Source organism: Bufo gargarizans, chromosome 1, assembly GCF_014858855.1.
Source record: "Bufo gargarizans isolate SCDJY-AF-19 chromosome 1, ASM1485885v1, whole genome shotgun sequence".
Classification (NCBI taxonomy): Eukaryota; Metazoa; Chordata; class Amphibia; order Anura; family Bufonidae; genus Bufo; species Bufo gargarizans.
Genome location: NC_058080.1, coordinates 616,282,258 through 616,309,460, shown reverse-complemented (window position 1 = coordinate 616,309,460; position 27,203 = coordinate 616,282,258). Strand labels below are relative to the sequence as shown.

Below are 27,203 nucleotides of genomic sequence, written 5' to 3'. Positions count from 1 at the left end.
AATGGTTATTACACGGGAAATACAATTATTTGCCAAGACAGAAATGTCAGGATAGGTGACAGGTCCTTTTTCGCAATGTTGCATTTAAAAATCCAAATCAAACTTTACAAATCTGATTCAGATTTTTGTGTTCAATTCAATAAACTGTTTACATTTAACCCCTTAAAGGGGTTGTTTTTAGGTATTTTCGCCATTTTTACAGGGCTCAGACGGTCCCCCATGCACTGTTTACATCTAGGTTTGTTTGCCTAAATTCCTGCCGCTCTGCCCTGTGGGTCCCAGCGCAGCATCACGTGGTTTCAGATGACTCATCTCTGCCATGACTCTTATAAAAACCTTTAGCAAAAAAAATAAAAATCTAAACATTTTCATAACTTTTTTTTATATTTTCATCCACAGAGTTGTAGGAGGGCTTGTTTTTTGCAGGACAAACTATAGTTTTATTGGTACCATTTTGTAGTGTGTACGACTTTTTGATCACTGTTACTCAATAATTGGTAAGAAAAATGTCGAATTGTCTGTGTGTGTTCTTTTTTTTACTGTTACGGCGTTTACAGCACAGGATGTTTTTTAAAACATTTTACTAGTTCAGGCATTTTCGGACACAGCGATACCGGATATGTTTTATTGTTAATATATTTTTATATGTAAAATAGGGAAAGGGGGGTAATTTAAACTTAAGATTTGTAACTTTTTATTTAATAACTATTAGCCCCCTTAGGGGGCTACAACCTGGGATCTTTTGATCCCTTGTTCTATTCGCCTTAATAGACATCTATTAGGGTGAATAGGATTTTACACTGTCCCTGCTGCCCTGTGTCTCATGCACAGATCAGCAAAGAACTTACTATGGCAGGACTGGAAGGCTTCAGCAGAGTTCAGGCCGCCATGGTACAGATCAAAGGACTGCCTTGCCTCAGAGGGTTAAAAGACCTGGTTCAGCGGGACCGCCATTCCCAGTCATTGTGGCTGGGTGCCTGCTGTATGATACAGCCGGCACCCACCGCAATATGGAGCGGGCTCACTGCAGCAGCCAGCTCCATACTTATTCCTTAGGTCAGATTATATCAGGCTCTTCTTATGCAACCGAACATCCGATTTCCAGCAGGGATAGTCTCATCACAAACGATCCTTCTGCGGAGGTTAGAGTTTTGTGCACATAGTGAAGATCCACCAAAGATTAAATCTGAACATCCATCCACACTCATGGATCCGCCTGACCCAGGTTTCGCCTAATTCGCTTTGTCCCGCTCCATACATTACCTCAATCACCGTGATGTATGGATACTGCATGGCGGTTGAAGGCATTAGTATGGTTGAAGTCCGTATGGACGGACTTTATATTTTTGGGTATCAATTTGGTATCCAATATTGTGATAATTGGTATCAAAATCAAAGTCAAAATTTTGGTATCGTGACATCGCTACTGCACGGCAATTAATGGTACAGACTGACTAAAGCCTGTTGCACACGAGCGAGTCCATTGCAGGAATTATTCTCTGTGTGAGCGCTATCCTCCATTCTGGACCTGCAGGCGCACACGGCATTATCATGTTTTATAATACTATGTGCCTATGTTTGACCTTACTTCTACAGAATGATAGTGACATAAAGCTATTAGTATGATTCTGACCTAAACAGTGCAGGCCTAATTAAATATAAGTCATTGTGGATCATACGGCCGGATCGTACTCGACTGCAGCATGACAGTGTCTCAACTGTGGGACAACCGCGCCATGTGGTCATACCCTAAATGACATTTGGTGCTTAAGTGCAACCAAGAACAGTCCGATGTCTTAATAACTGAAAACGGTCGCCTCATGACCGCCATCCCTTTAATTAAAAAAAGAAAAATAAAGCCCCATAATCATCCGATTGTCCCAGTCTGGATTCCATAACTGCTGGAGATCGGCTGTGATTGCATTACATGCTAAGGGTACTTTCACACTAGCGTTTTTCTTTTCCGGCATAAAGTTCCAGTCCTAGGGGCTCTATACCGGAAAATAACTGATCAGTTTTATCCCCATGCATTCTGAATGGAGAGCAATCCGTTCAGGATGCATCAGGATGTCTTCAGTTTAGTCTTTTTGTCTGATCAGGACAGAGATAAAACCACAGCATGCTACGGTTTTATCTCCGGCCCAAAAAAAAACCTCAACATTTGCCTGCGTATACCGAAAAAATAAAAAAATAAAATAAAAAAAAAGGGTGAAAACAAATAAATGCTGGATCAGTTTTTCCGGATGACACCGGAAAGACGGATCCGGCATTTCAATGCATTTGTAAGATGGATCAGTCTTACAAATGCCATCAGTTGGCATGCGTTTTGCTGGATCCGGCAGGCAGTTTTGGCGACGAAACTGCTTGCCGGATCACTCTGCCGCAAGTGTGAAAGTAGCCTAATGAACGGACAGGCTGGGTCTGCTGAAATGGGAGACCATCTTACAAATCACCCATCAGTACTGGCTCAGAGCAATCCTCTGTGGTATCCATAGGTCCTAAATGCACTAATTGTCATGAGACTGCCCCTTTAACATCTATAAGACATGTCTTTTTATGAGCAAAACAAAGAATCTCCCAAAATATGTGCGATATTAAGGTCTTCCAATGGTCAGAGGGCCTGGCACAATAAAAGGATGACTGCGCATGTGCTCAGTTCTAATATCCTCCTGAGGGCCTTACTGTACATTACATTTTCAATGTTGCAGGATACATGCAAGTAAGAGAGGAAAAGAGTACTCACCATACTTCTTCTAATGTATTCTATTGACTTCTCCATATCCATCCCGGACCAGTCGTTGAGCATATAACAAATGCATGAAGCGCAGTACACAAACCTCATGTCATTCTCGCTTCCCTCCGGCACCGCACAAAAACTGGGGAGATAAAGATGGTGTTTTGTATCTGCAACCACATAGTGATGACCCACATCTCCTCATATTTCTATCACACATTTATAACCTTTCATTTAAATACACAGGAACAGGTTTTCAAGGGTTTTCCTGAGAATTAGGGCCAGAACTATAGTTCACGCTTCCTGAGGCTTACAAGCCGCATGGTCCATGACCTCTCATGCTCACACAGATACATAGAGCATGAGAGAGAAGATACGATGGATGGAGATTTATATACATAAAAAATCTTTATTAAACTTTTTTCCTTTTTAGCCCCTCTGACTCCTTTATTGCAGTATTGGACTGGCTTAGGCCTCATGCTCACAGGTCGTTGCTCCACAATTTGCGGTCCCCAATGCACGGGGCAACATCCGTGCGGCGCCACAAATGGATCCAGACCCATTCAACTTGTTCTATTTTTTTGTGGTGCGGAGGCACTGCGAGAAACCCCCCCCCCCCCCCATGGAAGCACTCTGTAGTGCTTGAGTGGGGTTCCGTGCCTCAATTCCGCACCGTGCATTCCAGATTGCGGACCCATTCAAGCGGATAGGTCTGCATCAGTGATGCAGTGTGCACACAGCTGTGGAGCCGCTATTTGCGGCCGCAATACGGGCATGGCCGGGTAACGGCCGTCTGCATGAGGCCTTACCAGGTCGTGTGTATACCTGAGGCTGTACGCATGCGCCCGTCGTGTGTATACCTGAGGCTGTACGCATGCGCCCGTCGTGTGTATACCTGAGGCTGTACGCATGCGCCCGTCGTGTGTATACCTGAGGCTGTACGCATGCGCCCGTCGTGTGTATACCTGAGGCTGTACGCATGCGCCCGTCGTGTGTATACCTGAGGCTGTACGCATGCGCCCGTCGTGTGTATACCTGAGGCTGTACGCATGCGCCCGTCGTGTGTATACCTGAGGCTGTACGCATGCGCCCGTCGTGTGTATACCTGAGGCTGTACGCATGCGCCCGTCGTGTGTATACCTGAGGCTGTACGCATGCGCCCGTCGTGTGTATACCTGAGGCTGTACGCATGCGCCCGTCGTGTGTATACATGAGGCTGTACACGTATGTGCCTACTGTGTGTATATATGACGCTGTACATAGTTGCCATTTTGTGTATATATTAGGCTGTGTGTACATGAGACGGTATGTACACTATCGCAAAATGAACATCTAGACTAGAGTTAAGATTAAAAAAATATATAAACTATTTTATCATATGGCAATGCTGGAGGGTGTTACATGTAGTGATCAAAGTTCTAAGATCCTTACTTTACACGTTATACACACATAGATCCAGTATGTATAATCATGTAAATGTGTGTATAATATATATTTTACACATGTGTATATACATACGTGTTATCAGAGGTCACACTACATTTTTTCCAAAAGAGTAAAATGCTCCTACCATTTTTGAGGAGTATTTTTAGCCTAGGAGGAGAATGAAAATTGGAGTAATTCAAATAATACATACTAAAAAGCCTTGCATGCAGGACTGGTAAACAGTAACTGAACGGATCCCATTATAGTCAATGGAGCCTGTTCAGCTTTGTTCCTGTCAGTTATCTGCCCGATCCAGCACCTTCATTATTTTTGTTGTTCTGCTCATTTAATGGAAAACAGAAATAAATATGTTGGTATTTATGCAGGGGGACCATTACTAGTCTAAATAACATCGCTCCCATCCGTTCAGACTCCTCCAACATACAGTCCCATGTAAATACCAGCCTCCCTTCCCCCCCAGGATAGGGTCTGGAGTGAATACAGAGCAGGCAGTTATAGACAAGTGATAAAGTACAGTCCAATATACTGTATCTGACTTCTCTGTACTTTATCCCTTGGCTATAACTGCCTCCTCTGTATTCATGCAGGCACCCTGACCAACATTCTAGGGTTGTCACATGATGACAAAATTTTGATTCGATTTCGATACCATAAAAAAGTATTGCAGTACTCGATACCAATAAAAAAAAATATAAAAAAAAATAAAAACAACCTGTATGCTTTCTGCATTTTATGGAATGTCCGGCCCATAATAGAACAGTCAAGGTAACAAAAAAATGGCATATTGCGCAGTTTTGATTTTTTTTTGTTATGGAGTTCACTGCATAGGAAATATTTTAATAGTTTCCACTTTTTCGGGCATGGCGATATGTAATATTTTTTATTGTTTAAAATTGTAAAATTGGGAAAGGGTTTTTACTATTAGCCTCTTAGGGGGGCTAGAACCCTTGTCCTATTCGCACTAATAGAGCTCTGTTAGGGTGAATAGGATATGACACTGTCCCTGCTGCCCTGGGCTTTGTGCACACAGCAGGGAGCTTACCATGGCAGCCAGAGCTTCAGTAGCATCCTGGATGCCATGGTAACCGATCGGAACCCCACGATTACACTGCTGGGGCTCCTATCAGAAGCTGCCACTGCCAGCAATGACGAGGGGACCCTGTGGCCACTGCCACCAATGACTTTAATACTGTGGGGGTTGGGAGAAGGGGGAGTGGGACTGCGCCACCAATGTTTATAATACTTAGTAAGTGTAGGCTGCAGGTGCCTGCAGCGGTATCACATACCTGGCATCTATGACAGGCCACTGCGATCCCCGTCAATTTAATTGCCGCGGTTCGGCAGATCGCCCTGCCCTGTTATTGAGGCCAGGTGCCGGGTATGTGATTCTGCCACCAGTACCCGTAGCCTACATTTGAATTAATGTGTTAATTACATTCATTGGTGGCCCAGTGGCCACAGTCCCTCCTCTCCTCCTCAGTACAATGATCTCATTGGTGGCAGTGGCACAGTGGGGTGGGAGAGACTCCCTCCTCCTCTACTGTGCTGCTGAGGAGAACATGGTGCTCGCTGAGAGTAGGCGTGTGCCATGTTCTCTAACTGATACTAGGCTGTGCAGCATATCACCTGCTCAATACTAAGGAAATCCTGAAAACATGACTGGTAGGTGGGTCCCGAGGACGGGAGTTGAGAAACCCTGGCTAACACATATTAATATGCCAGAGGTGAGCAGGAAGAGAGATAGGAGATGGCACATCCACGCTCCTCGTACAGATGATCGGCGGGGTGCCAGGTGTCAGACCCCGTCGATCTGGTATTAATGACCTATCTTGAGGATAAGTCATGAGTATTAAAGGGTTTCTACCACCAGAATTACTGTTATGTAGCTGACTGACATTAGCGATGCGCTAATGTCACCACTACATAACAGTGTGTTTTTGACATTTCTCCCTGCAGCCGTTTTGGTAAAATAAGCACTTTTATAATATGCTAATGAGCCTCTAGGTGCTATGTGGGATTAAAAACAGCACCTAGAGGCTCCGTCTACTCACCCTTTATCCCGCCCAGGCCCCCTGTTCTGCCCGCCCCACTCCTCTTGATTGATGTCACGGTTCGCAGCATAGTTGACGAAATCCCGTGTGTGAGCCGTTCACTTCTGTCTTCGGCGCAGTGAGTGAAGGCCGCTCTCCTGGTGCCAGCTTCCTCACTAAGGCGTAGTCGGCGCAGTGAGGAATCCGGCACCAGGAGCGCATCATTTACTCACTGCACCTAGGCCGAATACAGAAGTGAATGGCGCAGGCGCAGGATTTCGTAAACGATGCTGCGAACTGTCACATCAATTTAGAGGAGCAGGGCGGGCAGAACAGGGGACCTGGGCGACATAAAGGGTGAGTAGACTGAGCCTCTAGGTGCTGATTTTACGCCCACATAGCACCTAGAGGCCCATTAGCATATTATAAAAGTGCTTATTTTACCAAAACGGCTGCAGGGAGAAATGTCAAAAACACACTGTTATGTAGTGCTGACATTAGCGCATCGCTAATGTCAGTCAGCTACATAACGGTATTTCTGGTGGTAGAAGCCCTTTAAAAGCCTGGAGAACCCCTTTTAAAGTCAATGTACATTATGCATCAGAGTCATCTGTTCACTGCATACGTTCCAGGCCTATACATTAAATGGAGCCCATGTGATATAAACGTTATATGTACAGTATTTTTTTATTACATTTGTGAGATATAAGAAAGGTGGGCCCAACGTACTCCAGTCCAGTACTGAGTGTATAGAGTCCATCTAAGTCAGTGGTGGCAAACCTATGGCACGGGTGCCAAAGGCGGCACTCAGAGCCCTCTCTGTGGGCACCTACCCCCTGTAAAAAAAAGTCTATGGTGTACCAATATGCCTTAGACCTTTCCTGCCATTCATCAGCGCAGGGCGCACTATGAACAGCACAGGCAGCGCACTGAATGTAGGCAGCCGATTATAGCTAAGTGATAAAGTACATGGAGGATATACTATACTGGACTGTGGTGTTCAAGGTTAAATTGCATGTGTTAGCCCCTTGCGATAAATGCAGTTTGGGCACTCGGCCTCTAAAAGGTTCTCCATCACTGTTCTAGGTTGTTAAGGTGTTAATAACTGACAAGACAGTGTATACATTTCTTCTAGACTACTCACATTTAAAGGGGTTGGGCACTGTATATATCACTAGCTGCAAATGTGTGGGTACAGGTAGTAAAAGGAGTTACTGAACCATGGGCACCAATGTCTGATAGCTCAAAATGCGGTGGTCTACCCCTTTAAGGTTATGTGCACACTGTCATTCAGTGATCAGGCATACATCAGATTCCGCACATCACTGTGGTGACGAACCAGGCACAGGATGAAGAAGTGAACAGAGTCTAAGGTAAAGAGGGAAGAAAAAAAAAAAAAAAAAAAAAAAAAAAAAAAAGACACACCCGACACTGCAACAAGGAAAAGCGTTCATGCACCGCTAAATATCTGGAATTTTAACATTCAGCTCTGAAATGCGGCCATAACGAGAGCTCTACATAATGGAGACGTCACCCCTTCCAATTCCATTATTTAAACAGCTCAGAAATTATTGGCCCCCACTGAAGTCTGAACTTATTTCTATTTTTTAAGTAAGTTAAAGGATTTACTTTATGTTTAACATATTTTTAATCATTTTTGATGGTATTTTTCATTTTCCATGTCACTTTTTATATTTAAAAGAAAACAAAAAGATCCTGCAGTTTTGGCACTGGCCACTATGTCTAATAATTGGCGCCACTTCTTGGTTTGTACAGATCACTTTACTGCAGTAAACTCATTCTAATCCTGCCTGTATAGATATCACCTCTGTGTAAAGATAAGACAGGAGCCACCATGCACAATAGGTGACTGACAGATCTCATCTCTTCTTTCCTTGTACAATGACTCTGCACAGGTCACAGAACATGCCTAGAAAACTCTCCCATAGAAGTCAGAGAGGTTCCCTCCTGACCATTGTCTCTATGGACCATGGAGCTGCCATAAAGCTAATTTGTTTATGCTGTGTAAATGCTGTTAAGAACAGCTCAGGCAAGATAGCCGCCCCCTTAATCATGTTCAGGAAATAAAATAAATAAAAACTCTATAAGGCTACATGCACACGACCGTATCTGTTTTGCGGTAAAAAAAAAAAAAAAAAAAAAAAAAAAAAACACGGATGACGTTCCGTATGGCATCCGTTTTTTTTTGCAGATCCATTGTAATAATGCCTATCCTTGTCCGCAAACTAGAAAAAATAATAGGACATGCACTATTTTTTTTGCGGAGCAACGGAACGGACTTACTGATGCGGACAGCACACGGTATGCTGTCCACGTTTTTTGCAGACCCATTGAAATGAATGGGTCCGCATCCTATCCTCAAAAAAATAAATAAACGGATCGGAAACGGAAACAAAATACGGTCGTGTGCATGAGGCCTAAACAGAAGATAAAAACAGAGGAGATAAAAATAAAAAAAAATAAAAGATGCGTTACCATCTGGTTTTAACTGGCAGATACCCTTTTTGGTGATTAACTACCTTAAAGCACCTAAACCCCTATTTTCTCAGTATGTATTGCAACCACCTGGTTTACCTTTCCAGGGCACCTTTACATGGTCGACGCAGGGTAATGGTCAGGTACATCGTTGTCAGTTCATTTAGTTGTATTTACATGCAGCAATGATTCCCTCTGTATGGGGGATGAATGATGGCTACTGCGATCATTCATCCCCATACTGTTTCATTGTTTGTAGGCAGCACATCCCTGATTACAGAGGGTGATGCGCTGCCGACAGATTTTTTTCATGTGCCACATAAACAACGGACCACTCGAGAGACAAGCATTTTGTTTTCTTGTCATGTAATCTGTGGCATTTTTACAAGGGGTAATTATCAGGAATGAGCGCTCGCAGAAAAGTTTATTCTTGCTAATATGTCCATGTAAATAAGCATGCTGTAAGGGACTCATCTGAACATGCACTGACCTCCTGGGGGCATATATTAGGCAGGTGCTACAATGGAGGAGGGAGAGAAGCCACTGAACAGCGAGGAGCTGCATTTCACCTTCACTTCACTTCTATGCCAGGCATGGCCAATCTGCGGCTCTCCAGCTGTTGTAAAACTACAACTCCCACCATGCCTGATAGCTGTAGACAGTCTAGGCATGCTGGGAGTTGTAGTTTTGCAACAGCTGGACAGCCTTACGTTGGCCATCCCTGTTCTATGCAGTTAAAGGGGTTGCCTCACTTCAGAAAATGGCCTTTATCATGTAGAGAAAGTTAATACAAGGCACTTACTACAATGTATTGTGATTGGTCATATTGCTCCCTTTGCTGGCTGCATTCATTTTTCCATCACATTATACACTGCTCGTATCCATGAGTTATGGCCACAGCTGCAGCCTATGCGTACTGCTACAATACCGGCCACCGCTGTGGGATTGCAGGGTGGTCATAACCCCTCGATACGAGTAGTGCATAATGTGATGGAAAACTGAATCCAGCCAGTAAAGGAAGCAATATGGACAATCACAATACATTAGTAAGTGCCTGGTATTAACTTTATCTGCAGGATAAATGCCATTTACTGAGGTGAGGCGACCCCTTTTAAGCTACTGAATATCCCAGATAGACGGATTTGTAGTATACAGCGAGATCACATGTAGGACTCATGCACAAGACTGTATCTGTTTTTGCTGTCCAATAATCGCAGATCTGCAAAAGATGGATCCCGGCTGTGTGCATGCCATCATTTTTTTTTATTACACTCCTCTAGAAATGTCTTATCCTTGTCCGCAAAACAGACAAGAATAGGACATGTTCTCTCTTTTACGCGGGGCCACGGAGTGGTATATGGATGTGGACATTTGCGGACTCGTTGAAACAAATGGGTCTGCATCCAATCCCAAAAAAAATGAGGATCGGATGTGGGCCTAAACTTCAATCGTGTGCATGAGCCCTTATACAGTAGTGAATTGGGGAGTACCTTCCATCAGGAAGCTGGAGAGCACGTAGTCCTGCAAGACACGCTTCCTTATTGACACGGCTCAGATCATCACCTAGTATCAGCAAGCTGGAGAGAGCAGTGTAGGTCATCGCTATGTGGCCACTGTCATACGGGTGGTAAATTCCATGGCCCTGTAAAGTAACAGAACGAATCAAGATTGAATGTTAATGTAAAAATGTGGTCTGTAAACCAAAATTAATGTTAATTGACTTTCTTTATCCATTGCTGACACCCACTATTTATGAAGTGTCACTGGCTGTCATGAAAAGGGACTTCAATAGATCTATACACAGAAGTCATTCTAAAATCTATGAAATAAGGACATCTGCAGTAAAGTGAGACGTCACGTTACTGATCACCACTGTCAAAATTACAATTCATAAAAGGCTAGCGTAGTATGAAAGGAATAACAACAACCCCCATCATCAAATTGCTGTAGACGTATATGAGACACAAGGTTGCCGTTTCATGCCTTTATCTAATTAGGGGACCCCTTGGTGACGTCTGCAACCCTTGTAATCCGCAGTAGGACAGACATAATCCAATATGTTATAGTGTCTACAATGGAGAGGCACACATATAATCGCCTGCTGCGGGGAGATGAATGTCCCGACAAGCCAAATGGGTTCTCTTTATTGAATAGTGATGTAAGAATTTCAAATAAAATTAAAAATATCCTTCATAGCTGGTTCATGGAAGCATTACATACTCACCCGCTTCCTACTGTACGAGTGGCTTCAGTTACTGTAGTACTGCCTATACAAGACATAGCAGCGTGTATAAAACCACACCGCAACCCATGAATAGCACTAGGGTGACACCAGCGCAGTAGTAGTAGACCCGCTGAATATACAGTGTGTACCGTGAAATTCCTTTAATTCTGTCTCTATCGTCCAGAAAATCTGATGAAAGCCTAGATTATCACTCAGGTTATAGTAGCAGCATGAGACAATTTGTGGAACTTTCTTCCTCAAGATTCCCTACCATTAAAGGCTCATTCAGACGGCCGTATGTATGGGTCCACATCCATTCTGCAGTTTTGTGGAATGGGTGCGGACCCATTCATTTCAACAGGGCCGCAAAAGTTGCGGAAAGCACATAGTTCCATTCCGCAGCTGTGCAAAAAAGATAGAGCATGTCCTATTATTGTCCGCAATTGTGGACAACAATAGTAATTTCTATCATAATGTCGCCATGTGCAGTCCGCAAAATTCAGAACACACACACACAGAGCCCAAACCCGTAGTTTGAGGACCGCAAAACACTAAGGCCATATGAACGAGCCCTACAAGAAAGAGTTTTATCCCAATTTTGCTGGATCAGAACAATTTACTAATATGTATGTGTGTGTGTATATACATATACAGTACAGACCAAAAGTTTGGACACACCTTCTCATTCAAAGAGTTTTCTTTATTTTCATGACTATGAAAATTGTAGATTCACACTGAAGGCATCAAAACTATGAATTAACACATGTGGAATTATATACATAACAAACAAGTGTGAAACAACTGAAAATATGTCATATTCTAGGTTCTTCAAAGTAGCCACCTTTTGCTTTGATTACTGCTTTGCACACTCTTGGCATTCTCTTGATGAGCTTCAAGAGGTAGTCCCCTGAAATGGTTTTCACTTCACAGGTGTGCCCTGTCAGGTTTAATAAGTGGGATTTCTTGCCTTATAGAAGGGGTTGGGACCATCAGTGGCGTTGAGGAGAAATCAGGTGGATACACAGCTGATAGTCCTACTGAATAGACTGTTAGAATTTGTATTATGGCAAGAAAAAAGCAGCCAAGTAAAGAAAAACGAGTGGCCATCATTACTTTAAGAAATTAAGGTCAGTCAGTCCGAAAAATTGGGAAAAACTTTGAAAGTAAGGGCTATTTGACCATAAAGGAGAGTGATGGGGTGCTGCGCCAGATGACCTGGCCTCCACAGTCACCGGACCTGAGCCCAATCGAGATGGTTTGGGGTGAGCTGGACCGCAGAGTGAAGGCAAAAGGGCCGACAAGTGCTAAGCATCTCTGGAAACTCCTTCAAGACTGTTGGAAGACCATTTCAGGTGACTACCTCTTGAAGCTCATCAAGAGAATGCCAAGAGTGTGGAAAGCAGTAATCAAAGCAAAAGGTGGCTACTTTGAAGAACCTAGAATATGACATATTCTCAGTTGTTTCACACTTGTTTGTTATGTATATAATTCCACATGTGTTAATTCATAGTTTTGATGCCTTCATAGTCATGAAAATAAAGAAAACTCTTTGAATGAGAAGGTGTGTCCAAATTTTTGGTCTGTACTGTGTGTGTGTGTGTGTGTGTGTGTGTGTGTGTAATATATATATATATATATATATATATACACACACACACACACACACGGTCCATAAATATTGGGACATCGACACAATTCTAACATTTTTGGCTCTATACACCACCACAATGGATTTGAAACGAAACAGACAAGATGTGCTTTACCTGCAGACTGTCAGCTTTAATTTGAGGGTATTTACATCCAAATCAGGTGAACGGGGTAGGAATTATAACAGTTTGCATATGTGCCTCCCACTTGTTAAGGGACCAAAAGTAATGGGACAGAATAATCATCATTAATGAAACTTTCACTTTTTAATACTTGGTTGCAAATCCTTTGCAGTCAATTACAGCCTGAAGTCTGGAACGCATAGACATCACCAGACGCTGGGTTTCATCCCTGGTGATGCTCTGCCAGGCCTCTACTGCAACTGTCTTCAGTTCCTGCTTGTTCTTGGGGCATTTTCCCTTGTTTTGTCTTCAGCAAGTGAAATGCATGCTCAATCAGGTTCAGGTCAGATGATTGACTTGGCCATTGCATAACATTCCACTTCTTTCCCTTAAAAAACTCTTTGGTTGCTTTTGCAGTATGCTTTGGGTCATTGTCCATCTGCACTGTGAAGCGCAGTCCAATGAGTTCTGAAGCATTTGGCTGAATATGAGCAGATAATATTGCCCGAAACACTTCAGAATTCATCCTGCTGTCACAGCAGTCACATCATCAATAAATACAAGAGAACCAGTTCCATTGGCAGCAATACATGCCCACGCCATGACACTACCACCACCGTGCTTCACTGATGAGGTGGTATGCTTAGGATCATGAGCAGTTCCTTTCCTTCTCCATACTCTTCTCTTCCCATCACTCTGGTACAAGTTGATCTTGGATGTTCATCTGTCCATAGGATGTTGTTCCAGAACGGTGAAGGCTTTTTTAGATGTCGTTTGGCAAACTCTAATCTGGCCTTCCTGTTTTTGAGGCTCACCAATGGTTTACATCTTGTGGTGAACCCTCTGTATTCACTCTGGTGAAGTCTTCTCTTGATTGTTGACTTTGACACACATACACCTACCTCTTGGAGAGTGTTCTTGATTTGGTCAACTGTTGTGAAGGGTGTTTTCTTCACCAGGGAAAGAATTCTTCAGTCATCCACTGGTTGTTTTCCGTGGTCTTCTGGGTCTTTTTGTGGTGCTGAGCTCACCGATGCGTTCCTTCTTTTGAAGAATGTTCCAAACAGTTTTGGCCACGCCTAATATTTTTGCTCTCTCTCTGATGGGTTTGTTTAGTTTTTTCAGCCTAATGATGGCTTGCTTCACTGATAGTGACAGCTCTTTGGATCTCATCTTGAGAGTTGACAGCAACAGATTCCAAATGCAAATAGCACACTTGAAATCAACTCTGGACCTTTTATCTGCTCATTGTAATTGGGATAATGAGGGAATAACACACATCTGGCCATGGAACAGCTGAGAAGCAGGAGGCACATATGCAAACTGTTGTAATTCCTACACCGTTCACCTAGTTTGGATGTAAATGACCTAAAATTAAAGCTGACAGTCTGCAGTTAAAGCACATCTTGTTCGTTTAATTTCAAATCCATTGTGGTGGTGTGTAGAGCCAAAAATGTTACAATTGTGTAGATGTCCCAATATTTATGGACCTGACTGATATATCCATCTATCTCTCACTTGATACAGATGACTTTCAGCTAATATTCTATTGTAACAGGCTAGTAATGTAAAGTCATAAATAATTACTAGAATCTGTTCATGCGCTGACGGCTCACCATTATTGCGCTAAACGGTGGTTCACACAATTTTTTCACAGCAGAACTTGGAGTATAGTCACTGTCAAAAACATGACAATTTGTTTCTTGGCGCTTGAGTGGGAATAAACCATGGCAGCGCAGCCTCCCATTTAAAATGCACCTAATACACAGCTCGGCCAGGTACTTAAAGGGGTTTTCCGGTAATAATGCCATTTTACCAAGTGCTAGCAGCCTGCCCCACTAAACAAGGGTTCATACTTACCTTCTCTGGTACTCTGCGCTGCCTCCGGGGTCTCCATCTTCCAGTCCCCCTCACTGGGTTCTTCTAGCGTTGCATGGGCGTGGTCACATGCACCGCTACAGCCATTGACTGGCATAAGCGGTGATGTGCCATTGACTGGCTTCAGTAGAGCATGTGACCATGCAGTGACAGAAGAAAAAACTGTTCGGGGAGAGGAATATGGAGGCAGCGTGGAGGACCAGAGCAGCTAGGAAACATGCAAGTATGAATCCTTAGCTTAATGGCGCAGGCTGCTGGCACTTGGTAAAATGGCATTAACAGAGAACCCCTTTAATAATTGTAAGGGGCAGTTCACACCAGAAGTTCAATAGAGCAGGAATGGACCGCACCAGGAATGCGCAAATATGGCTGAGCTCATATAGCAGATACAGGGTTTCTGTTTTTATGATTAATTGAGGTCCCAGCGATTGGACTATACCAGTCAGACCGTTATCCCATTTCCTGTGGACAGGGAACATGTTTATATCTTGTGTCAACGCCTTTATCATACGACCCTCCAGCTCAGGCTCTGCCCACATTTGCATTAGGACCCTCTGTCGGGGGTTCTGTTAAGGTCTCCATCACGTTTAACGGCAAGAATAGCACTCGTTTTACTGTCAGAACGGCGAAACCCAGATAGCTCCCTTTATAGGTCATGAGGGATGCAGCACAGCATCATGGCTCCAGTTATAAAGAGAAACGAAGACGCTAGGTGAGCAGAGCCCTACAAAGCAAGAATCTCCAGTAAACGTGTATAAAGGGGAAGCAGACTTGTCGTCATCTGCAAATCTCAGTTTTATTAGGGAATTCTCCTTACGTGGGTCACTGGCATTGTGAATGACCATGCGGATGTCTTTATTTCATTGCACAATTACACTTGTCAAGTATTAACATACCTTGGAAGGATTGAACGGTAACCCCAAACACGAGGAACCTCGAAAACCGCATCGATCTAGATTGGATTCTAAAGAAATAAGAAAGGTGTGTAATATTACCAAACTATAACCTCAATAAAAAAAATATATATATATATATATATATATATATATATATATATATATATATATATATATATATATATATACACACACACACACACACAGTACCAAAAGTTTCAAAGGGTTTTCTTTATTTTCATGACTATGAAAATTGTAGATTCACACTGAAGGCATCAAAACTATGAATTAACACATGTGGAATTATATACATAACAAAAAAGTGTGAAACAACTGAAAATATGTCATATTCTAGGTTCTTCAAAGTAGCCACCTTTTCCTTTGATTACTGCTTTGCACACTCTTGGCATTCTCTTGATGAGCTTCAAGAGGTAGTCACCTGAAATGGTCTTCCAACAGTCTTGAAGGAGTTTCCAGAGATGCTTAGCACTTGTTGGCCCTTTTTTCACTCTGCGGTCCAGCGCACCCCAAACCATCTCGATTGGGTTCAGGTCCGATGACTGTGGAGGCCAGGTCATCTGGCGCAGCACCCCATCACTCTTCTTCATGGTCAAATAGCCCTTACACAGCCTGGAGGTGTGTTTGGGGTCATTGTCCTGTTGAAAAATAAATGATGGTCCAACTAAACGCAAACCGGATGGAATAGCATGCCGCTGCAAGATGCTGTGGTAGCCATGCTGGTTCAGTAGGCCTTCAATTTTGAATAAATCCCCAACAGTGTCACCAGCAAAGCACCCCCACACCTTCACACCTCCTCCTCCACAGTGGGAACCAGGCATGTAGAGTCCATCCGTTCATCTTTTCTGCGTCGCACAAAGACACGGTGGTTGGAACCAAAGAACTCAAATTTGGACTCATCAGACCAAAGCACAGATTTCCACTGGTCTAATGTCCATTGCTTGTGTTCTTCAGCCCAAACAAGTCTCTTCTGCTTGTTGCCTGTCCTTAGCAGTAGTTTCCTAGCAGATATTCTACCATGAAGGCCTGATTCACACAGTCTCCTCTTAACAGTTGTTCTAGAGATGTGTCTGCTGCTAGAACTCTGTGTGGCATTGACCTGGTCTCTAATCTGAGCTGCTGTTAACCTGCGATTTCTGAGGCTGGTGACTCAGATGAACTTATCCTCCGCAGCAGAGGTGACTCTTGGTCTTCCTTTCCTGGGGCGGTCCGCATGTGAGCCAGTTTCTTTGTAGCGCTTGATGGTTTTTGTGACTGCACTTGGGGACACTTTCAAAGTTTTCCCAATTTTTCAGACTGACTGACCTTCACTTCTTAAAGTAATGATGGCCACTCGTTTTTCTTTACTTAGCTGCTTTTTTTCTTGCCATAATACAAATTCTAACAGTCTATTCAGTAGGACTATCAGCTGTGTATCCACCCGACTTCTCCACAACGCAACTGATGGTCCCAACCCCATTTATAAGGCAAGAAATCCCACTTACTAAACCTGACAGGGCTCACCTGTGAAGTGAAAATCATTTCAGGTGACTACCTCTTGAAGCTCATCAAGAGAATGCCAAGAGTGTGCAAAGCAGTAATCAAAGCAAGAGGTGGCTACTTTGAAGAACCTAGAATATGACATATTTTCAGTTGTTTCACACTTTTTTGTTATGTATATAATTCCACATGTGTTAATTCATAGTTTTGATGCCTTCAGTGTGAATCTACAATTTTCATAGTCATGAAAATAAAGAAAACTCTTTAAAAGGGAAGGTGTGTCCAAACTTTTGGTCTGTACTGTGTGTGTATATATATATATATATATATATATATATATATATATATTACACACACACATATATACATACATACATACACAAAAAAAAAAAAAAACATTTCTCACATTTTATACAACGGAGCAGGGATCAGCAACCTCCAACAACTCCCAGAATGCTCCCTTCACATCTACAGGGGTTACATGAAAAGCCAAGCAAGTGTGCATGCTGGGAGTTGTAGCTATATAGCAGATAGAATGTCGAAGGTTGCTGACCCCTGCAACACAGTGACCAACATCTTCAGCCAGCAGTGCATACAGATTAATAATTACCGTATAGATATGGAAAAAAAAAATACAAAAAAGATACACCAATTGCATTCTACCCATTTTGGCCTAAAAATCATGTTTTCCAATTGGTCTTTATTAAAAGTTTTCAAAAGCTTTTCCTGCACAGCTTTCAGCTTCTGTGCATTTGTAGACTGGCAGGTTCTGCCTTCACAATGAATCCCATCAGACAGCAGCCTAAACTGATAAGTGTTGAGATAGAGTGTCTATGAGCCGTCAGTGCTGCCCACTCGCCCCAAAGATCACCCTGAACGGTGAGTGTTTAGGCAGGAAAGGACAATACTGTTTTCAATGAACACTATTCAGTCTGTGTGGCTACAGCAGGAGGCCACTTTTGAAGGCTATTTCTTAGGTTGTCATTAGGCTGTCACTGGGCTACAGCCGAATTGCAAGTTGAAGCCTTTAAAAATGGGCCTTAGTGAAAGCTGTATATACTATATACTGTATATATAGCTGTATATACAGCTTTCACCTGTGACCTGATTTCTTATAGCTTTATCTCTCCATGTATTTCACCTAGCACTGTTAAACGGTTAGATTATCAGCTTTTAAACAAGATCTGTCTCTCATCGAAAGCTGCTACCCAGCCTGAGATATGAAGGGTTAAAATAGCCCTGCCCCCACTTCAGCTCGCTGTGATCTCAGCCAGCCTGGAGGGGGCAGTGTGGAGAGGTTGATTGAGGAGAGAAAAATTAAATCCTCTCTGTTTCATCTGTACATGTCCCCAGGGAAGTGTAACATGGACTTCTGTGTATGTTTTCAATCTCCCTTCACCCGTCAGACACCATGCCCATTCTTGTCTAATTGTCACATATAGGCGTCTTTTTGTTTTCAGAAAAGGAGTGTGAAGACGAGGACTTGTCAGTCCACCGTTCCATTAACTTCTTTAGCACTGATGGAACTCTGTCTAACACACTCTCACATAAGTGAATGGAGTGGTGGACTGACCTGAACAAACTTGCTCTATTTAGACAGGGGCGACCCTTCATTCTCAGGATTCTCCAGCTTTCAGAACTCCAACAATCTGACATTTCTCATCTACCCTTTGACTAGTTGTCATCTCCGAAAACTATTTAAAAAGGGTTCTCTCATTATAACATATCCCCTATCCACACGATATGGTATAAGACAAGTGCCTGATCAGCGGGGATGTGACTGCTGGCACACCAGCTCATCACTAGAATGGGAACTAGTGGTCTCCCATTCGAATGGAGCGGTTGACATGCGTGTTGGCTGCTGCTCCATTCAACTTCATGGGGCTGCCAGAGCCCTATAGAGATGAATAAAACAGCAGCATGTATGTGCGTCTACTACTCCATTGAAATGTGGGAACATGGACCCCCCATTCTAGTGAACAGCGGGGGTCCCAATGGTCAGAGCTGGATGATCAAACACTTATCCTGTGGACAGGGGATAGGATTAGTAAAGGGACAAGCCATTTAAGTATCAATGTCTAACAGAGAATATATATATTTCCACTCTAGATAACCCTTTCATTTAGCAGAACACACCCCATGTATACATGCGCTTTAATTCCATGATGGATGTATCATATTATTAGCATAAGGGAAGGAAATGATGCAAATGAAAGCCTACGATTTATTCCTATTATTACAATTTCTACCATTGATTAGATGAAGCAAAAACATGGAAAGGATATCATACGATTTCAGTCATCCATAACTCAGAAGACCTAAATGGCGAAAGCAGCCCCCCCTCCCCCCCAAAAAGGAACCCTTTCCGCGACTCTCCTATTCTGTTATCTGCATAGTGATCTGCTGCTGGGCTTGTGAGATTTCAAATTGCCTTTTTGTATCAAGGTCCATTTACATTGGCTAAAGGTAATTATCATCACTATTCTCTCATTTCGTAGTAATTGTAATGATAATTGAGGAGGGTGAATGTACAAAAAGGTGAAAAATAAACGTATTGTTCACGGAGAATGGAGCTGGGATAAAAAAGAAAGAAAAATCAATGCCATCGGTGGCAGCAGCAATCCTCAGTAAAGACGACTATCAGTTTCTGAACAGATGTTGGAAAAAAGGAACGTCAATAATAAAGGAACATTCTCTCTAAACTGGTTCCTATATGAGAGGAACAAGAAGAATGGAGGCGTTGACTGACTGGTTGCTGCTCAGTGTTTCAAATGACTTTGTAGCCTCATAAGGGGTTGTCCCACGAATATATTCTACATTTTTCAAACCAGTACTTGGTTTTGAATATTTTTGAAATTGCATGTAATTAAAAATTTAGTAGAGCTACTGAATTATTTAATACAATTTGTCTGTATAGTGCCACCTGCTGCTTGTTCTTTTTCTTATTTCTCTTCCCCCATAAATAACATCATAGAGATGGACACATATGCTCAGTTCCAACCTTTAACTGCCCCAGCTGTATCTACTGTCAGAAGCCGTGATAGGGAGAGAGCTGCAGCAGAAATAACACCCCCTCCTGCGCTGTGATAGGGAGAGAGCTGCAGCAGAAATAACACCCCCTCCTGCGCTGTGATAGGGAGAGAGCTGCAGAAGAAATAACCCCCCCCCCCCCCGCGCTGTGATAGGGAGAGAGCTGCAGCAGAAATAACACCCCCTCCTGCGATGTGATAGGGAGAGAGCTGCAGCAGAAATAACCCCCCCCTGCGCTGTGATAGGGAGAGAGCTGCAGCAGAAATAACCCCCCCCTGCGCTGTGATAGGGAGAGAGCTGCAGCAGAAATAACACTCCCTCCTGCGCTGTGATAGGGAGAGAGCTGCAGAAGAAATAACCCCCCCCCCCGCGCTGTGATAGGGAGAGAGCTGCAGAAGAAATAACCCCCCCCCCCCGCGCTGTGATAGGGAGAGAGCTGCAGCAGAAATAACACCCCCTCCTGCGATGTGATAGGGAGAGAGCTGCAGCAGAAATAACCCCCCCCTGCGCTGTGATAGGGAGAGAGCTGCAGTAGAAATAACCCCCCCCTGCGCTGTGATAGGGAGAGCTGCAGTAGAAATAACACCCCCTCCTGCGCTGTGATAGGGAGAGAGCTGCAGCAGAAATAACACCCCACCTGCGCTGTGATAGGGAGAGAGCTGCAGCAGAAATAACACCCCCTCCTGCGCTGTGATAGGGAGAGAGCTGCAGCAGAAATAACACCCCACCTGCGCTATGATAGGGAGAGAGCTGCAGAAGAAATAACCCCCCCCCCCGCGCTGTGATGGGGAGAGAGCTGCAGCAGAAATAATACCCCCCCTGCGCTATGATAGGGAGAGAGCTGCAGCAGAAATAACCCCCCCCCTGCGCTGTGATAGGGAGAGCTGCAGTAGAAATACCCCCCCTGCGCTATGATAGGGAGAGATCTGCAGCAGAAATAATACCCCCCCTGCGCTGTGATAGGGAGAGAGCTGCAGCAGAAATAACACCCCCCCTGCGCTATGATAGGGAGAGAGCTGCAGCAGAAATAACCCCCCCTGCGCTATGATAGGGAGAGAGCTGCAGCAGAAATAACACCCCCCCCTGCGCTGTGATAGGGAGAGAGCTGCAGAAGAAATAACCCCCCCCCCCCCGCGCTGTGATAGGGAGAGAGCTGCAGAAGAAATAACCCCCCCCCCCGCGCTGTGATAGGGAGAGAGCTGCAGCAGAAATAACCCCCCCCTGCGCTATGATAGGGAGAGAGCTGCAGCAGAAATAACACCCCCCCCTGCGCTGTGATAGGGAGAGAGCTGCAGAAGAAATAACCCCCCCCCCGCGCTGTGATAGGGAGAGAGCTGCAGAAGAAATAACCCCCCCCCGCGCTGTGATAGGGAGAGAGCTGCAGCAGAAATAACACCCCTCCTGCGATGTGATAGGGAGAGAGCTGCAGCAGAAATAACCCACCCCTGCGCTGTGATAGGGAGAGCTGCAGTAGAAATAACCCCCCCCTGCGCTGTGATAGGGAGAGCTGCAGTAGAAATAACACCCCCTCCTGCGCTATGATAGGGAGAGAGCTGCAGCAGAAATAATACCCCCCCTGCGCTATGATAGGGAGAGAGCTGCAGCAGAAATAACACCCCCCCTGCGCTGTGATAGGGAGAGAGCTGCAGAAGAAATAACCCCCCCCCCGCGCTGTGATAGGGAGAGAGCTGCAGCAGAAATAACACCCCCTCCTGCGATGTGATAGGGAGAGAGCTGCAGCAGAAATAACCCCCCCCTGCGCTGTGATAGGGAGAGAGCTGCAGCAGAAATAATACCCCCCCCTGCGCTGTGATAGGGAGAGCTGCAGTAGAAATACCCCCCCTGCGCTATGATAGGGAGAGAGCTGCAGCAGAAATAATACCCCCCCCTGCGCTGTGATAGGGAGAGAGCTGCAGCAGAAATAACACCCCCCCTGCGCTATGATAGGGAGAGAGCTGCAGCAGAAATAACCCCCCCCTGCGCTATGATAGGGAGAGAGCTGCAGCAGAAATAATACCCCCCCTGCGCTATGATAGGGAGAGAGCTGCAGCAGAAATAACACCCCCCCCTGCGCTGTGATAGGGAGAGAGCTGCAGAAGAAATAACCCCCCCCCCCGCGCTGTGATAGGGAGAGAGCTGCAGCAGAAATAACACCCCCTCCTGCGATGTGATAGGGAGAGAGCTGCAGCAGAAATAACCCCCCCCTGCGCTGTGATAGGGAGAGCTGCAGTAGAAATAACCCCCCCTGCGCTGTGATAGGGAGAGCTGCAGTAGAAATAACCCCCCCCTGCGCTGTGATAGGGAGAGCTGCAGCAGAAATAACCCCCCCCCCTGCGCTGTGATAGGGAGAGAGCTGCAGCAGAAATAATACCCCCCCTGCGCTATGATAGGGAGAGAGCTGCAGCAGAAATAACACCCCCCCCTGCGCTGTGATAGGGAGAGCTGCAGTAGAAATAACCCCCCCCTGCGCTGTGATAGGGAGAGAGCTGCAGCAGAAATAACACCCCCTCCTGCGATGTGATAGGGAGAGAGCTGCAGCAGAAATAACCCCCCCCTGCGCTGTGATAGGGAGAGAGCTGCAGCAGAAATAACCCCCCCCCCCTGCGCTGTGATAGGGAGAGCTGCAGTAGAAATAACCCCCCCCTGCGCTGTGATAGGGAGAGCTGCAGTAGAAATAACCCCCCCCTGCGCTGTGATAGGGAGAGCTGCAGTAGAAATAACCCCCCCTGCGCTGTGATAGGGAGAGCTGCAGTAGAAATAACACCCCCTCCTGCGCTATGATAGGGAGAGAGCTGCAGCAGAAATAATACCCCCCCTGCGCTATGATAGGGAGAGAGCTGCAGCAGAAATAACACCCCCCCCTGCGCTGTGATAGGGAGAGCTGCAGCAGAAATAACCCCCCCTGCGCTGTGATAGGGAGAGAGCTGCAGCAGAAATAACCCCCCCCCCCCTGTGCTGTGATAGGGAGAGAGCTGCAGCAGAAATAACCCCCACCCCCACCTGCCAACATGAAAAAAATAATCTAACAATTAGAGAAATGAACAGTGAGATGTCTGGATCCATGCAAGGCTGGTACTACGGCTGGGTTCACATCACGTTTTTGCCATCCGTTTAACGTACATGTTGGCCAAAAAAAGAAAAAAGGATACAAAAGCGTAGTGCACTACTTTTTGTACGCTGCAACCCATAACTGTATACGCATTTCATATACATATATTTTTTTTTTTTTACAATGGAACCCTATGTTGAACGGATGCCACTGTATGGCATCAGCCTGAGGCATCTGTTTAACATAAGTTTTTTGTATACATTAAACGGATGTCAAAAACGTTATGTGAACGCAGCCTAACTGTTAGAGAGAGACTGTCATGTACTATATATGACTGATATTCATTTTTCACATCATGGGATAACCCCTTTAAGGACACCGATGAGAGAATTTATTAAGATTGGCGTTTTATATGCCAGTTCTGGAGAAAGATGTGCCACATTTTCTAGGCCAACACCATGTGCCAGAAAAGCAAATCAATGCCAGCTATGAGCTGCAATGGATTTGTGCTATAATTTCCACCAGTTTCAGGAGTAAATTATGACAAATGGGATAAGCAGGAGACTGTGCCCCCTTCTAGGTTTTTGTTTTTTTCAAGAGTGGCAAAAGGCATGTAAAATTGAAAAAGTCACAAAACTTTGCACAAAATGCTGCTTATGTAAAATATGAACAATCTGTATGCCTGAAAAACAGTGTGCAGCCTTTACTAAATTCCCGAAAGTGTATTTCTGAGGTTTTTTTGTTTTTTAAAATCACACGTTTTAAGAACCATAACTTTATTTTTCTCTTGGCATAGATGTATGATGGTATGCCTAATAATACAATTAACATAGTAACTTAAATGACTTGTTCAGATTACTGCGATACCAAATATACTTTTTTTTGCTTTACTACTTTTCTAGAATAAAAGCATTTTTTAAGGTGTCGGTATCATCAGATTAAGGCTAGTTTCACACTAGCGTTCGTCGGTCCGCTCGTGAGCTCTGTTTGAAGGAGCTCACGAGCGGACCCGAACGCCTCCGTCCAGCCCTGATGCAGTCTGAATGGAGCGTATCCGCTCAGATTGCATCAGTCTGGCGGCGTTCAGCCTCCGCTCCGCTCGCCTCCGCACGGACAGGCGGACTAGCTGTCTGCCTGGCCGTGCGGAGGCGAGCGGATGCCGTTCAGACTTACAATGTAAGTCAATGGGAACGGATCCGCTTGAAGAGGTCACCATATGGCTCAATCTTCAAGCGGATCCGTCCCCCATTGACTTTACATTGAAAGTCTGAACGGATCCGCTCAGGCATCTTGCGCACTTAGAAAATTTTCTAAGTTATTAATGCAGACGGATCCGTACTGAACGGAGCCTCCGTCTGCATTAATATGATCGGATCCGTTCAGAACGGATCCGATCAAGCGCTAGTGTGAAAGTAGCCTAAGAGAGGTGTAACTTTAGATTTTCATAGATATGTCCATGAGGGCCTGTTTTTTGCGAAGCAAGTTGTAGTACCACTAATAGGGTGACAAAGGGTGCCCCCGCCTCTGTGTAACCCCTTAGATGTTGCAGTCACTATAAACTGCAGCATCCAAGGGGACTAATGGCTGGGATCAGAGATTACAGTGGAATGTCAGTTGTATCTTACAGCTGGCATCTGCTGGTGATGGCATTTGTACAGTTAATAATGTGTTGTTTGTGAACAGGTTAAAAGGTTACTGAGTTTTTAGAAAACTTTGATTGTTTGGTTGGGTCTGAGCGTTGAGACCCCCACCGATCCGTAGAATGAGGAGAGAGAATCTCTCGCAGAGGAAGCAAGGCAGACTCAAACTCTGAGGCGTCCTGCAGTAAGGAGAGCGCGCCATGTGAGTGTTCTCTCTCCTCGTTCCCAAGATCGGTGGGGGTCTCGGCACTCAGATCCCCACCCATCAAAACCTTTGATACGTCACTATGACATTTCAAAAGTTTTATGAAAATTCAGTGGCCCTGACTCACTGCTAAGGGCAACTACTCCACTTTTTAGTTTTGATTTCTTGCATTTTAACTTAAATACATATGAAATTATGGGCTGTATGTGACTACCAGTTCACACCAGACTTATTTTTTGGGGAGTCTCCCCCTCCCCACAGAATCCCCCACTGCCCCTTTTCACCCTGCAGATGTTATGTAGGCAGACAGGCGCTGGTATAAAGAGGACATTAACAAATCAATTATTTTCATGGCTCTAGAACTAACAGAGGCTCATAAATCAAAGACAATTTAAAGCGAAGGACTCTTGGGCAATTGTCCAGGGTGATACATTCCTGCAGGACAGAGGACACGGAGGTGAGCACCGGGTGCCTTGTTAGCAGTCGCTATGTGCTGACTCAGCGCGTTCACTCCACAGAATGCCTGCAAGCCATCGCTCATCTGCTGAGTCAGCGCAATCTCTTGTGCTCACCTACTCAATCCCTTGAGAACTTAATTTGGCAATCTCATCAGTACTCGCTTGTGTGTATAAAAGGCAGCAAAAGAAAGGTTGCAAATGTAGCAGACCTATAAAAATGTCCAGGGGACAACCATTACCCTCAGCCACCTTTAAAGGGGTTGTCTACAATTTTATTTATTTTTTTGTTAAAATTCCCCACCCAGTGGGACCTGTGGAGGGATCCCCCACTGCTCGGTTCCAGCTTTGTGGGTCCTGGGCTGTCTTCACTGCTCTTCTGGTCCCTGCATGCAAACATCCCGCACGGGTCATGTGTGCTGCTGCAGCCAATGACTGGCCTCAGAGGTGATGAGTCCCCAAACACCAGTTGACCCAGCAGTGAGGTAGCCATTGACCTATAGAGCCAAAAAAAGGAGCGTCGGGTAGCAGGTAAGTATAGTTCCTTTCAGAGGTCCTGCTTGGCGGAGGCCCCTTTAAAGGGGTTGTGTCACTTCAGCAAATAGCATTTATCATGTAGAGAAAGTTAATATGAGGCACTTACTAATGTATTGTGATTATCCATATTGCTTCCTTTGCTAGCTTGATTCATCTTTCCATCACATTATATACTGCTCATTTCCATGGTTACATGCACCCTGTAATCCAGCAGTGGTGGTCGTGCTTGCACATTAGAGGAAAAAGTACCAGACTATGCACACTCCCGCGGTCCTGACAATCGGATACGACACTGCTTTTTCCTATAGTGTACAAACAAGGTAGGGTGGTCATAACCCCAAGATGCAAGCAGTGTATAATGTGATGGAAAAAAATGACTCAAGCCAGCAAAGGAGGCAATGTGGCTAATCACAATACATTAGTAAGTGTCTTGTATTAACTGCATCTACATAATAAATTCCATTGGCTGAAGTGAGACAACCCCTTTAAAAGGGGTTCTGCAGTTTTTTTAAACTGATGATATATCCTCTGGATATATCAGCATCTATCTGATCAGCGGGGGTCTATTCAAGTGAACAGAGCTTAGGCCCACCCAGGCCATTGATACTAGTCGTGACTTCTAGGCCGTGGCACTGCTGCCAGTGCAGCTGCCTTCTCAAACAGCTGATCGGCAGGGGTCCTGGGTGTCGGACCCCCGCTGATCAGATGTTGATGATCTATCCAGAGGATAAAAAAAAACTGCAGAACCCATTTAAGGAAAGTTAAATTGCCACCCCCAACCCACACTGATCTAACCGTTATTCTCCAGATCCTTTTTTTTGTTTTTTTCCGGGATACCCCCTTAACTCTAGCTCTACGCAGGGGAGTGGGAGATCTGACCAAGAAAAGTATATATTAAGCAATCAGACAGCTCTGAATTTTGGACCAATTTGTCTCACAAGAAGCTGCAAGTGACTGTTCACACTGGAGTTTCCCTTTTCACGATAAGATCTCATCTGTAAGATTTCCACTCCCCTGAACACTTGCCGTCTGCCGGGAAGACACTAATGGCTGATGTGGGCCCTGTTCACACACAGCTGTGCACCTGCATTAGAGAGGCCACTGCCACATCAGAGATACTGGTCTTTTTTTTACCAGGGAGGTAGAGGATCTTACAGATACTGCATGACGTATGAAAAAAGTTCTGTATGCTTTATTTTACTCTTTATTTTTTTACAAAAGTCTATGGGATGAAATTCTAGGAGATCCTTGTACTCAACCCACAGACTAAAATAATGTTACTGGATACAGTCTGTACACAGGTCTGCATGATACGGA

General features: G+C 44.6%; 1 protein-coding gene across 1 annotated transcript in view; it reads right to left on the bottom strand.

The window, feature by feature from the left end:
• The window catches only part of PGGT1B (protein geranylgeranyltransferase type I subunit beta), a 65,903-nt gene that overhangs the window by 26,785 nt on the left and 11,915 nt on the right, over positions 1-27,203 (bottom strand). Inside the window, exons 3-5 of the mRNA XM_044275918.1 lie at positions 15,474-15,541; positions 10,197-10,348; positions 2,744-2,876 (exon numbers count right to left, since the gene is read on the bottom strand). Coding sequence (XP_044131853.1) covers positions 2,744-2,876; positions 10,197-10,348; positions 15,474-15,541 — 353 coding nt within the window. The remainder of the gene's footprint in view (positions 1-2,743; positions 2,877-10,196; positions 10,349-15,473; positions 15,542-27,203) is intronic.